Consider the following 15,604-nt stretch of genomic DNA (forward strand, 5'->3'; position numbering starts at 1 on the left):
GCTTTATTTTACCCGTGTCGAAACCTTATGTTTAATTTTAGCTCGCAGAACCCGCATAGCCCTTTTAATAAGCTAAACACTGTTTGGTATCGCATAGTTTACGTTTATTTTGTTTGAGAAATGTCTAGAACACCAATAAAGTAAATTCAGTAGCAAACAAGTGGGGTTAGTATTATTAAATATCCACTTGTCGTTCGCATTTATTGCTTCTTATGGCTTTCCTGGACTTAAGAGTATATCTATATAAATACCAGTAATATGAGTATATTAACCATTTCGGCTATGAAAAAGATTCTACAATCCAAATGCCCTTCATATAACGTTTGTAATTGATTATGAGTATTTGCCTCCATTTCATTGTTAGTAAGTAATTCGTTACAGTTTAATAATGGCTTTACAAAGAATATAATACTGCGCATCTGCAACAGATTTGTTATTATTATGTTGCTACATAGCCAACATACCATAGGAAAACAATCAAAAATAGCTGCTACATACTAATCAACAAATGTTATCTTCCCATCCATTGGGTAATTGTAGTTTTTAAATATTTCTTAAATATTCTTAAGCACTTTGAATAAATATTTACGTGGCTTAAAAATAATTCAAATTTCATATTTATCTTGTGTGTACGTTTTCAACGGAATCTCAAAATTGCAAGGAAGATGTTTGGTTGCTTAGTAGTTTTTATACGTTATATCTAGAATAATATAGCTAAGGATTAGGACGTGTGCCATTTGAAAGAAAATAAAATGTAAATTAGGAAAATCAAAACAAAAGGAAATCATAAATTTGCTTGGGTTTCGTTTATTTTCGTATAATTTTTATAGATCTTAGCTAATAAATTCTGCTAGGAAATTATACAATTAAAAAATTCTTTAAAGAATAATATCGAGATTAAAGTTTGATTTTGTTGATATTAATACAAATTGAACTTACAGGACTACAAAATTAATTTGACTAACGACGTACGAAAAACAATGACGATTTATAAAGTTAAATCTAAACAAGGTTCAAGGCCCGAGCTGAGGGAAGTTTTCTTGGCGAGAAATTTGCACAATGTGGATATGTCTCTGCGTGGATTCTGGAAAACTTGAAGGCTGTGTCAACTCTGGCTTGGTCCCTTCCCCAGCTGAAACCCTTTTCTTTAAATTCACATTGTCCGAAACTAAATGTTTAAAACTAGTTTACATTGTAAGCTAATTCTTGTAGCTGCATCTCACATAAAAAGTAATGTACATTGGTTTTATGTTCTAGTGTGTATAAACTAGGTCTGCCTTTTCTACATCCTCATCTTTGTTTTTGTTACCCCCGAATAACAACAAATTGAACAGCTTTATGAATTTTGGTTTTCGTTATACCACTCCTTAGATTTCCACGAGTTTTGGTGTTATGTATTATGTATTATCCCATTTTACTAATGAAGTTTAACCTTGACTTTTATACGGTTTCGCACTGTATAAGAGTGTAAGGTGCAGAGGTATGTTTGCATGAGTTATAAGATGATCTCCGTCGAGCTCTGCTGCAGTGGATCGCACTGGTAGGCCTCGGAGTTTGGTACCGGCGAGTACTTGGTGTTCTTCTTGCTGGAAGCTGCAAGATTCAAAGGTGCAGCCGTGGTGGTGGTGTAGCTATAGGTGGTTCCACATCCATTCAAACTGGTGACAGTGCTGACTAGTCCAGTTCCTGGAAATTTGGCTACAGTCACAACACTGGCTGTTAATGTGGCCGTGGAGGAGTCATTACTTCCCGTGGTTCCCGAACCCCTTTTGGCAGTGGTTTTCCTGCGTACTGGCGTCTCCTGCAGCACGGCTGATTTCCTTATGGTCTGCTGCAGCAAGGCATTCACGTCGATTGCTGGCCAAGCGACCAGCGAGACACTTCGTCATAAGGAGTTGTCCACTGGTGAAGATCCGCGTTTATGCTTGCCATGGGGATTGCGATTCCAGTGCTTGCAGGACGGTTGCTCCACTTCCTTCTCTCTGAAATCCTTCGTCTCCTTGATCTCCAGCTTATCCATTTTATCTTCTTCTTTGGTGGGAAAAGAAGTACCGCCTCCAGCGGCGGACGACAGCGAGAAGTACTCCGCTGATTGGCTCAATGAAGAGGCATCCGCATCGGTTATGTTGCCTCCGCCGATATCACTCCTCATGGTGTGATCGCCATGATCCTGGTCCATAAACGAAGACCTGTGGGTGCTAAGGGGTGTCAGTGTACTGCTATGCATATCCTCACCCTCTTGCGAGGGAGTTATGGTATGATCTGCAGCTGTACAAAAACTTTCCCTTTGTCCCGTGGTGTCGTCGTCCTCATCATCCGCTTCCTCCTCCTCCTCATCTTCCTGGGAACACGAGCCACAACAGCAGCTGGAATTCTGGCAAGAGCAGAGACTTGCTCTCCGAGAACCGGGAATGCATTGGTGACACTCCGCAGCCACCGTCATTTCATGATGTGCCTCTAGATCCTCATCCAGGCTGCTGCAGGAGCAGGAACTTGAGCAACTGCTGCAGTAATCCTGTCCAGCCTCAGCTATAAACCTTTTTCTCTTGATCCGAACACACTCATTTCGCGCTGGAGCGGAGGCAGGATTTCCCCTCTTTGTGGAGCTGCTGGAACTATTCGTAACTGCTGGCTGAGTTAGATGGGTCTCATCTTCTGGTAAGTGGTGGGAACCCATCCGCACGTCGTCGTCATCTTCATCGCGAGACAGTTCATCGGTTTCAATTGTGGTATTGGAATTCAACGAGCCTCTCCTGTGACGATGTTGTTCTCGAAGAGGAGCCATTATAATGGGTTTTACACCCTCACTGGCCACCTTATACGGAAAATTCGAGGTGGCCGTGCTGCTGTTGTTTTCCTCTCCGTCCTCGCTCATCGTTGCTGCATCGATTTCTATGGCAATGGCCTGATGATGCATTGCCTCATCACTAGAGTCCAAGGAAGACTTGTTGTTGTTGTTAGATGGAAGCATTTGTTTGTGATTCGCCTGCTTAATTGGCAGATGCTTCTGATGGTGGTGACTCCTTTTCTGATGCAGCAGAGCTCGTCTCTTTGTGCTCCTGTAGTGACAATGATGATGGTGGTGATGATGCCTATGGTGATTGCAGTGGCAGTGGTGATGGTGGGTGGTGATCACACAGCAGCATCTGCCACCCTCTAATTTAGTTTGGGTGGCATTATTTCTCTTCCTGCGGCAGCAGCCACTCTCCTCTTGAGCGCCAATCAGTCTCTGCTCTTTGGATGCCGGGGAATGGACAATGACGACCTCCAAGGCAGCTGCCATGCTGCTATCATCCTTACTCTTGCCACTGCCTCCTGGTCTGGGCAACATCTTGTTATTATTGTGATATTGAAACGCACGATTATCGTGGCACTGACCAAAGTCCAGCACCTTAAAGTGCTCGTCATCCGCTCGAGCCGTCAGCAGATGATCGTCTCCACTGCTGCTTACTGTGACGGGCAGCGATAGCTGATGCTCCTCGGAATGGGATGTATGTAAGTCGTGGTGATGGATGTGCTGTGGCTGTTCTTCGGGGGCAAACTGCTAATCGCCGCGGCGCAGGTCGCGCGGCTTGGAATTCTTACGGTAGAACCACACCTGTGACAGGATCGCTATGTCCAAGCTGACCTGAAATTCCACAAATATAGTACATCGTTAGTATTCTGAGAGCATATATATCTGCAAATGTAGAAAATACTTGCCTGCAGCGTGCCACAGATCCAGAATTGCGATGGGGCTTTCCTAACAATAAAGTAACCAGTCTTAAACATATCACCGAGCGTCCACATGATCACCATGTGTATGCTCATTCCATATGTTGATTTATTCTTAAAGTTGCGCAGAAATTGTGGCGCCCCTACAAGCAAAGGAAATAAATACATTTCAAGATAGATATATATAGAGCAACGTTATATTGAATAGCTCGAACTCACCCAACATGGCTTCTGTGAAGACGGCCACAAAACCCATGGATTCCATAAACCAGAGTACGGACAACATTAGATATGTTATGGCAGCACCTACGGCCCACACGACTAGCATGAAGTCCAGATACGATTGGAAGTCTGTCCAGTTCCAAAAGTATTTGAAGTCCAGGTCTGAAGAGCAAAAAAACAGGAATAAAAGAATGATTGAATATTATTAGTAACAACTAATGAATCAGTTTACCCAGGAAGTGAAGTAGGTAACCTTCATCTACATGCATTGCATGTACTTTTACTTAGCTACAGTAGGAAAGCAAAAGGTCATGACCCCGCCCCAACAGTTTACTACTCTATAAATCGTTCACAGCCAGAAGCAAGGCTATACCAGGCGAACTGCAGATGGGAAGCCAGTTGGGAATCAATTTCCATTATCTCTGCCAGCTTTTAGGCGCTGCACAATTTACGACGAGCCATGTACAAAGAAGCCCAAGGCGTGCCAATATAATTAGCTCATGTCGGTGTGGGTGTATATTGGTTCTGTGCTCCCTGGTTCGTTGATCAATTTGCCGCCTGGAACCAACCGTGCCTCCTAACCCAGTTTCATGTTTGTCTAGTTTCACTGATAAGAAGTAACGAAGGAGAAGAAATAAATGCGAATAGCCATAAAGATATGGTATGATATCAACAGCAGAAGGTACTTTGCTAATGGAGTTACAATACCCAAACTTCCCATTTGATTTTATTTCAATCTGTTCAGCAAACTGACACAGGAAACGGCAGTCAATTGAGTGAAAAGTTGTTATGCTAAAATCTTGATGCGCAAATCAATGTTAGTATGCAGACTCTCCTTTCTTTGTCAATCAATAAACGCAGACATGTCGACTTGTTAAGTTCGGAACCCTTAATACACCCCGGAATCAGCTGACTCACCATTGAGATAGTGCCGGGAGCGAACTCGCTTCAGGACACTTCCGCCCGCTTCTGTGGATATAGAGGCGCCCGTATCCGTGTCCGTCATCACTTTGGGCAAATGCAGTTCATCGCCTGGAAGGAGGGAGCGCAAGTTGACATGTTTATCCTCGGGGTGACAGGTTTTAAACGCCTGATGGGACTTACCTCGCAGGGCGTGCTCGCGGTTATTGGCGTTAACCCGCTTCACCTTCACGCACAGATGGATCATCAGGAACATGGTCACGTTCATCACGACACTCTGCACCAGCAGTGGAAGCTCATAGCGGCTGGAGAACCTGCAAGTCAGAGGGAAATTGGGTAAAGGTCAATCGGAAAGGTCAACTCAAAATGACATTTTAATTGACTGCCCTATCGAGATGCGGCTATGTCCTTGGCTGTATTTCATTTCGAGGCACTTATAATTAGAATGTCCTTCAAGGAATTTATTTCAAGCTTTGTAAACTTTACAACACTAATTGAAAGTGCATTTGGAGTGGCATTTATTTAAATAGTTTTTCGGTTACAGCATTAATTTTATTAATGATTGATGATTGGAGGCAAATTGAAGACAAATACAGAACATTATCTCAACATAGTATCTATTTATAAGCAATGGTCATACGCTGACAGAAAGACATTCCCCAGGAACATAAATAATTAAGTATAAATATTATTTATCGCCCCAAAGTTGACAAGTGTATGCTGCACAATGTAGTGTTGATTACAGCTAATTGACAGGTGCTTGGGTGGCGCCCGAACAGGGACAACAAGTGATTGATGTGCGCCCAAGAGCATAATTTACGCCCGAATCAAATCGATTATAGGGCTGCAGTCCTTATAGAGCTTAATGTGCACATATTTCCCTAACGTAGTAGGTGGGCTTGGAAAAATCCCAGCACTGTGTCAAGCGGCACTGTCATAAATCTGACAGATGCCAAGTGGGTGAAAAAGGGTCCCCGAGCACAAACAACAAACAATGGGTGAAACGTGTTGGGCATTTGGCACGGCCCCAAACAAATGCCGAGCAAACCAAAGGCAAGTCCTCAGATTTGCTGGGGATTTGTTGTGATGAAAGTCCTGATGTCCAAACGAAAGTCATTCCCAAATGTTATTAAAAAAATTTGTCTGCATTTTGCTGGCGTAGATTAGTGGACCCAACTGTTTTACTTAAGCCACAGCTGTCGGTCGCAATCACAACAGCAGATAGCATACATTTCCGCGTTTCTTCCGATTACCAGATAGTAAAATGCGGAAAGCGCGGAAATTGTGCCACGGTGGCTATTTACGCCCACATCCATGGGCAAGTCGCTCTGGCGGGGCATCGAAATTCAATTACCAGTTGGGCCACGCCAACGCCAATTCCACGGCTTCAACTGAATCACCACAAAATACATTTTACATTCTGAATGAACTGGAGCATTTCAAGAAATTTACTAGTTCAGAAACACATGAAAAAGTATATGAATTGATTTGAATTTTTAGTTGGCAAGCTACGTTTACTCTAGTTACAGTTACTAATGATAAGTATATTCTATCCTAAGTTCTTTCCCGACAAACCAGAAAATCATAGGAATAAAGAGCACGCTCTTCGAGTTTGTATAACAACTGAAATTTTCTGAAATGCTAATATTTTCCGTGCAAATACTCCAATTTGGACTAGGGTACTAACACCCCAAACATGGCTGTTACTTCGTCACTAGTCCAATTGGTTGGCTTTGCCTTTTAAATTGGCAAAAGCAGAAAAGCACACCGGCACCTCCTCCTTCCACCCACGGGCATGGCATTTGCACGCTTCAACGTGTAAAAAATGTCGTAAAAAATCGATAAAATCGTATACGTGCATGAATACATATGGATGTACATATATATGTAGCATGCCGCATTTGGCGGCGTGCCTGAGCCTGCAATGTAAACAATTTTCCAACACCACCCACTCCATTCACCTGCATTTTCAGGCTCACTTTCGCTGGCAATTTGCTCGAATAGCCGCAACAATTTGACTAAATAGGCGAGTCCCGAAAATGTCACTTAGGCTTGATGAAAGTTTTATTGATAGAATTTGTCGGCGGGGCTGGGAAATTAAGTCACCAACATGGAGCCAAGCAATTTGCAAGTTTCTATATGTATATGGACACGTGTGTGTGGCTTTGTTGAGCAGCAAGCAACCTTTAGTGTCTGTTCTAGCCATAATTAAAATTCCGCGTTGCCTTCGGCGCGATGTTTACTCAAGTGTGGGTGTGTTTTGTCTGCCTGAATTACAGTTGTTGCCACTAGGCTATAACTAACTATAACCTCAATCTTGCCAAAAAGGATTATAATATGTCAGTAGAAGGATAATTTACCATATATCTATTCAATGCGACTAAAAGTTGAGTTATTTCTCTAGAAATCTTTCCCAGCTAATGTCCTATAATTTCGACCATGGCTGTAAGCCGTTTTGTGTAAGCCAAGGCTGGCACAGTGCGCTTAACACAAATTTCATTTGGCCTAACTGGTGTGGACGCCTGTAAGTAGGCTACACTCGTCGTGGGCCGAAGTCCTCATCATTGTCTCACCGCTGAAGGGCTCCTAACTAACGGAACCGAAAGCACTTAAGGCCATGCATTCCGGCTATTTCGGAACCACTGAACAAGAGTGTTGGCCACGTTACTATATTGCCTGCTTCGAGATTTGTGTAAACACACAAGCTGCCGCCTGATAATGAGCACTGGGAAATGAGAACCTACAGCCAAAGCACAATTTTTCCACCAAACCATTGAGCAAATGAATGTATAGAAAGGATTGCCAGCCGCTGATGATGATGAATGGCCATAACTGGGTCGATCTACAGCCTAGATGGATTTACTGGTGGTGTGCCGAGCTAAGCTGCTCGGAATGACCTTGTCGGAAGGATAAAGGATGCAGTGACGATGAACTAGAGAGCAGATGAATAGCGATTGCCAATGAACTGAACAGCATGTGAGTTAAGTGTTGGAAACCGAAATTTAAACGTTGAATTCAAAGAACAAAACAGTACGAATTATTTACTTATCGAGAAAAAACTCTTAGATTGTAGAATAAAACAAAAACTCCTATAAGATCAACAATAGCTTATATGTACTCCCAAAATAACAAAGTAAATGGAAAAATAAATATTTTATTACATCACTTGATTTGCTCAATGAAAATTAATGCGAGCTGAGCCCACCCACATGGCACTAAGCCCATAAAACCCCAAACCGAAGCACAAACAAAAGATTCTTGTCACCCAGATGTGTGTGACTTTTGTTTGGGAAAACACTTCAATTTACACGCCCACCCGGAAAATTCGTAGGCGCGCTGGCGGAATTGGAAATGGAGTCTGGAACACAGATGGCAAAAGAAAGTCCTAGGACAAAAGAAGGAAAAAAGGACAAAGACAATGCCGCAATTGAAAAAGGAGAAATAAAAGGAAGCCGATTTGCATATGGGCATTAAATTTGTAGCCAACTCGTTGGCAGATATGCATGAATACCAGCAAATGTATTTCCCTGCAGTTAGAAAGTAAAGAACTGACTAAGTTACATTCCGATTTTCATATCATTTCGTCTTGGGGACTACCCCAATTTTATTTCTGCTGCTGCATAAGTCACTTGGCCTATCAAAACTTTAAAAGTCATGCGCCTTAAAGGCTTCTCAAAATGTGTCAATGTCGTTTGCTGCTTTTTAAACACAAACCAAGCGTGATAATGCTGTTTCAAACTTTTTATAAGGTTTTTTTTTTAACTGAGCACATTGTCAAATAATCGATACAAAGTTGTGAAAGACCTTGGTGTGTATTTTTGAAAAGTTAACTTACAATTCTTTCATAATTCTTTCAAATCTTCACTGAGCTCAATAGCCACCAAACGTAGCTTTCAGGCCCATTAAACATTAAAGCAATTTAATGAAATTGAATATTCCCTTAGCTTGCCCACGCAGATTATCTCTGCTTCTGCCCAAAAATCTATTCTAATTGAGAAATTGAAATCTCTGGCCGTTGGCTTCGTGCAAACATTTGCGTCAGCCAACGTCGCACATTTCTCGCATGCAAAGAAGCCCCATCCATGATTGTGATTGTTCATTCCAAAGCCGTAAACAAACCATCGATTTGGATTAGTTGCCTTTGCCATCTGAATTTTCCATCAATGCCGTTGAATTTCGAGTCTTGCCAGAGCCAAGATTTGCTGTAAAGTAACAACCTGACTTTGGCTTGGCATTAAAATTCAATTAGGCCTTAAAACACAACCAAGAACAAAGATTAACGTTGGAGTGGAGTGCGTCCTTTCAGCAGCAGTGACGTAGGATTCAAGGGATTGTCCACGGCACGGAATGTGACGTGTAGCGCTTTCGGCGCAGCTCTCTTTTTAATTACGTTAAAAATCTTGAAACACAAATACAATTAATTTCGCGTGGCACTGTGGGCAGATAAGACTGCGCTCGTTGACCTTTGGCTGTAACCGCACCCTGGTTATCAGCATTAAAAGCAATACTTTCGTGCTCCAAACGGAACAAATGCGATTGAGATAATGCCAATCGGCTGAAGATGGTGCCTCTACACGGAAAATGAGCTCTCAAAACTATGTAATGTGCCAGATAACCCCTGGGTTCATCCATTCGAATGGGAGAGGCCGCAGAAACTGATAATTGACACAATTAGGTAGCTCGTTTTGGGTGCCTTGATGAGCTCACAATTAGAACTGCTGGTCTACGAATAGTTGTGCAAAACAAAAGACCCTAACACTTAAATTATCTCTGCTTGGTAACTATTTAAACTTGAGTGCTTAAGCGAGGCAATTAACGGATTTGCAGCACGCTAAATCCAAGGCAAACGTTAGTTTTTGTACTAAAAACAAGACAAAAATGTTGGAAAAACAGAAAATATATAATGAAAAATATATAAACCCCTTCAGCAAATGATTGCATAAACATCATAGCTAACTCATCAAGTGCACAGCAAATTCAACTTGAATTTCAAGTGCCTTCTAAAAAACTTGATAAAGTAACTCGTGCCGTGGCAACTTCAACATCGAAATTATAAATCTTTCACAGATGCTATAACCACAGCTTAGTTTTGTGAACCACCCAGGCAAAACAAGTGCTTCGTTTGCAAAAATGGTATTGGTTTTTTATCGCTGATAAATAACCAGAACCCCTCGAACAACATCATTATTAACTACAACGTCGACGGACCGGTTTAGAAATTTAAAATCCAATTTGCATGGGATGCGAAACAAAAAACAAAAAAACAGCGACACAGACCAACAGCCGTAAACATTTATTGACCATACGCAAGGTTTCCTGGTCAGCAAATTTTTCCCCGAAAAAATTAATTGGTTTGAAGGACTTTACCGCAAAAAAAAAAAAACACCCAATTGCCACCCACAAACCTTGACCTTCCGCTGAGAAATGTCCAATAAAGTTGTTTGCCTTTGGAAAAAAAATTTTCCTTCGCTTTTTTTTTCCATTCAGTGAGTCGTATGCATTAATAATAAATAAACGAGGAAAGTGGGCCAAAGCTTGTATAAATAAAGGTGAATGAAAGTTGGGAGTGCTTAATAAATTATGAAAATTGCTAGATTAGATTTAAAATGTCTTCATTTCAGTTCCATCGAACTTTTGTTATTAAGCTAATTATAAAATACCAAATAATTCGGCACAATCGTGTGACATTCGTAGATAAACACAATAATATCTATTATATGGCATTATCTTGCAGGCATATCATTAGCTTACGTATCGGGAAGCGCCTTATTTCGATAAGTGTTTACGTAAACAAATTAATTGGTTGGAGTAGACACAATTATCGCCTGATGTCCAGACTGGGCTTATCTTCGTACACACATTTTCCTTTGTACAATAGTGATAAGAAGGAGCTCTTTGAGGAACCTCAAGTAAGTTAGCTTGCTTTACGCAAATATCATAAACATGCAGTGTGAACGGTGCATTTTACCAAATGAATGCTTCCATCTAGAACAGAGTAATCTGTGCTTTACACAAATATCATAAACATGCAGTGTGAATGGTGCATTTCACCAACTGAATGTTTCCATCTAGAACAGAGTAATCTGTGCTTTACACAAATATCATAAACATGCAGTGTGAATAGTGCATTTCACCAACTGAATGTTTCCAATAGATTGATCTGTGTTCAGAGTTCTTCTTATCAAAACCGGATGTTTTGAAGTAACTAGCTTTTCTTACAATATCAAAATCAAGCAAGTAATTGTTTATATACTCTAATTTAATCCCCAATCAAAAAGTAGAGCCCAATTAGTCAGCAAATTTTCTTGATTGCTCAAGTTTTAAAGACCCCCTTACATGTTGCTCGTAAAATTGCTGAAATAGGTTCAATGAACTCCAAAGTTCTCAGGTTTAACCCTTCATTTTTTCGCCAGATTGAGCTGTGAGTTGTATAATATAAATAGCTGGCAAATTTTTTTAAAGTCATTTCGCCTGCCAAGTTTTGCAACATTTTAAGTTAGCTTATAGCTGCATTTTAATAGTCAATTTCAAATATGAATATTTAGATGTTTGCCTATACTATATACTATGCAAATGCCTGTCGAACGTTGCCTCACATTTGAGATTGAATTTTAAATGTGAATATTTGGATTTTCGGATGTACATACTATAGAATTTTTAATTGCAGCTGAATTTGATAGCTTGTTAAGTGTGAACAGCTCGCGTTTTCAGGCGGGCTGACAAATTGTGTAAATATTTAAGCAGATACACGAAAATTACAAATATAGAAATGACTGTTCATGCGCCGAGCTAACCGTTCGCATACTATATTTACATCTATTGTTATATGCCTGGAATGAAAGTGTAAATTATATTGCAGACTTGTGTAGTCACGCCCCACTGACCTGACCAACTTATTGAGTCATAATGGTAGCGTTTTTTTTTGCGCGAGAAAACCTTTTTACGAAATCTAACTCCGCTTTGTTGACTTTTGCCATAAAGCAAACTTTAGTTAGTTGAATATGTATGCATATATATTCTATATACGCAGTCTGATTCACTATTAAACTGGAAAAACGCCCACATCGCAAAATATTTTATTGACTGAAAGTTGAATGAATAACTACTAACTATAAAATATAGCCAACGATTTGTTACAAAAAAATTATATTTAGTATATAAAGTAGTGGTATAATGTAATGAACTGCACCTATAGATGACAAGTTTTACAGATAAGATAAAAAACAACTTTACTTCCTAAATCAAAAGCTGAAAAAATTCCAAATATCTTATCTCAAGTGTAAGCTCTATTCGCATTATCTAAACCACAATTCTAATCTCGATTTTACAATAATTAATCAGCGATGATTTCAAGCAATAAGCTCATGCAAAAAGCGCAGAAAATGTTTTCAATTATTATATTTACTCTTGTGTGAGTTTTATGATTAATTCCTTGTTTAATATGCATATTTACGATCAACAACAAAGGGAGCTACGTTGTCAATTTTTACAATAAACTCATTCGCCTTGTTTCCATCATAATCTGCTTCCCTTTGTTGAGAGTGCTTTTTTCTCTGGAAGTCACATATGTGAAATATATTTCAATCACGTGAACTAATTAATTGTAATTGCCTGCAATTTATGGTAAATTCACGAAATAACTTTTAATAGTTGGAGTGTTTCGTGCATTTTGTTGTCCACAAATTGCTAGTTGCACTCAACTAAATTTTTTTTGCGGCGGTTTATTCAGTCGGAATAATAATAATTACGGCGTACGGAAAACAAAAAGTCGTGCATAAATTAAAAGCTACTTCCTATCATTGTTGTAGCCCCAAAACATTCCTATTGCACTATTACTTAGCCTCCAGACTGACTGACTTTATTCATAAAACCCAATGAAACCGATCGCGTGTCTGGAAAAAATGTCTGGCCACAAGGAATCGTAAACATCTATATATAAAGTATACATATTGTATTGGGATTATTCGACCCAAAGCCTCGTTGCACAGCTGATTCAACTTTGCTCGCCGGCAACAGTTTCCAGCTAAATAATTCATTTATTGATTGCCACCCAGGCCAGACAAATTGACGGCGTCGATGAGGGCCACCAGTTGCTCCTATTCTTTTTTTGCGTTCACGTTTCACTTGGCTTGTTAATAAATTATTAGTAGGAAGCCGATGGGTCTCGAAAACCCACAACAGCAGCAGCTTTAAACGGGCTAAACAACCTAAAAAGCTACAAAGAAACCAGCTGGACAAAAGTTGTTGACCCTGTTGTTAAAGGCCGGGCCAAGCTGCTGTCCTAAAAATCCGTTTATTCTGTTCATTCAAAATGACAAATATATATTTTAAACTAAATATCGAAGTACGTTCTGAATAAACAATAGCGCAAATTCAATTATGTCTTTTTGTTTGCTGGCTCTGTGTCACTTTCAACTGGTTTCAATGGCATTGTCACATTTTGAAAGCTGCTTTGCACACTCATTCAAATTGAATTAAAAATTTATTTTATTAATTTTGATTTATATGTTTCGCTCTGCAAAACGATGAATCAACTTCAAGGGAAGCTGGATGAATCCATTCTAGAATCGAAAGTTCAATTCAGACTGTCAACATTTTTAAGTCACCTAAATATTCCCAAAAAACAGCTGAGTTTCAAATATTACGAAATAGTTGTTTTGACTTCTTATAAACTAGTTGCGATTGTATGAAGTTGAGTGTAACAATCTTATCAAACATACCACAAAACATTAGTTTACCCAAAAATATTTTACCAAATCAGCATGAAAGCTGATAAATCTTCCATTAATTGTCATAAACCCCAGCGAAAATAGCGATTATCGATTACCAGGGAGTACAATAAAGATAAAACCAGTTCGCTGGTCCTTGGACAAATTGTGGAAGTCGTCTATCGTCTATGGTGGGCGAAAATCGACCAGAAATCATGACATAGCTAACAGATCGGAAGGGGTTCTGGTCTCAAGTGCTCCCAACCGTAAATTGTCGCGACGGACCACGAGAGAATTTCGCGTGATAAGCGGTTTGAATTGCCCCCCGATAAGCCGAGATACCAGGTATTTGCCGAGTGGGTTTAGTCATCCCACTGTGGGCGAGATAAAAGTGGACAGGGGTTTACTTAGAGAGGTTCAGGTACCTGAAGTATTCATCCCAGGGGTGCCAGAGGATTCGAAACTACATCGACTATAGAGAGATCTTCGAGAGACCTTGGAGACCAAAACCGATTTTGGAATGTATATAGATACAATAGCGTGATCAGTCATAAGGTAGATTTCTAAGATAAAGAAGTGCCATAACAATCATTACCTAGAGATTTTTTAAAGAATATTGATGTATTTCTATTGTATTCTCAACCCAAATAAAAAGAAGAAAAAACGACAGAATTTGCAGGTGTTTATTTTCATTTGAATACGCAGCGTTCAAAAGTGATTTGTGTTATTTTCGAGTGCTGTACAGTCAAAAAAGAAAAATGAGCGCGTGCAATAAAAGTTCGTTTTGCCTTTCATGATGGATTTATTGCTCAAAAATGGCATATTTTGGATATAAAACATAATTATTTGCAAAATTTTGAGCTTTTACATTTAAGCACTTTCGTTTACATTATGGACCATTTGGGAATGAATTTAATGAGTTTCGTATGGATGCTAGTAATATTTTAGTCCCCTCTGTACCTATTATCTATCTAGTTTCTAGTATCTAGTGAAGTCTTACCAGAAGAGTATTCTCAGCGAGTTGGCCACCAGCAGCGCCAGGCACACGTACAGGGAAAATCCCTCCGCGTCCTGCGTCTTCTTGATCTCGATGTATTGGGGCACGTAGGGGATAACGCCCCCAATCACCATCGCGGAGGCGGCGGCCCAGCCCACCACGTGACCGACCGTCAGGCCCATCTCGTCGTTGATGATCCAATCCATTGTGAGCTATCTCTGTTTACTGGGAATTTGGATCTATTTTGTTTATTCGTTTACTTTGTTGCTTGGAATTTATATTTTGTTTTAGGTTTTGTCGTTCAGCGGATGGATATGTGTGTAGTTTGTGTTATTGATTTTATTTGATTTGATTTTTTGACTAGTTTAAAAGCCGGCGATTGGAAGTAGTCGTTGTTGTAGTTGCTGGATTTCGCATCGTTTGCGGTTATAACTATTGTTTGTTGAACAGTGTAATGCAGGAAGGAAAGAGAGGAAGTCAGCTGTGTGTTGTTGTTGCTGTGGTTGTTTTTCGTCGTTTCGCTTTGATCTTCTACTTTTGCACACACACACACACACTGACGCACACCCACACGCAGGCAGCGAAGATATTTATTTTCTATTTCCCTCTTGCTCTCGCACTCTCTCCCTCTTTGTAGCTCTTTTAATTTTTCCTGTGTTTTCGTTTTCCGCGTTTTTGTATTGAATTTTCACCGAATTTTCTATGCCCCTTTTTTCACGAATCGTCACCGATTTTCCTGCGCACACTTTTCTGGCAGCGGAAAACACTAGGCGAGCAAAGCGCTGCAATCACAAATCGCTCCATTTCCACGCAAACACATCAGCACACTTCATAAATGCTCTCGGCATTTCAATTGCATTTTCCCCCGTTTGCCTTTTCCGTTAATTGAGTTAAATTTTTGTTGTGGCTGCAGCCGTTGTTGTTGTTGTTGCTGTTGCTATTATTATTGTTCCGGAAAATCGTACTTATTCACTCGCTAATTGCTGTCGCTTGCTGTTGTTTCAATTTTCGTTCTTCGCACTTTCGGTGGTCAGTTTTCCTT

General features: G+C 40.1%; 1 protein-coding gene across 1 annotated transcript; it reads right to left on the minus strand.

Moving 5' to 3' along the window:
* Nucleotides 1-787: 787 nt before the first annotated feature.
* On the minus strand, nt 788-14,768 carry LOC117139124. Its single transcript, XM_033301275.1, is given in 6 exon segments — nt 788-3,628; nt 3,703-3,857; nt 3,934-4,098; nt 4,855-4,968; nt 5,041-5,171; nt 14,566-14,768. Coding segments are annotated over 6 exon segments (2,901 nt in total). The 3' UTR covers nt 788-1,495.
* Between the last annotated feature and the right edge of the window lie 836 nt (nt 14,769-15,604).

This window comes from Drosophila mauritiana, chromosome 2L (genome assembly GCF_004382145.1).
Source record: "Drosophila mauritiana strain mau12 chromosome 2L, ASM438214v1, whole genome shotgun sequence".
In the NCBI taxonomy this organism is placed as follows: Eukaryota; Metazoa; Arthropoda; class Insecta; order Diptera; family Drosophilidae; genus Drosophila; species Drosophila mauritiana.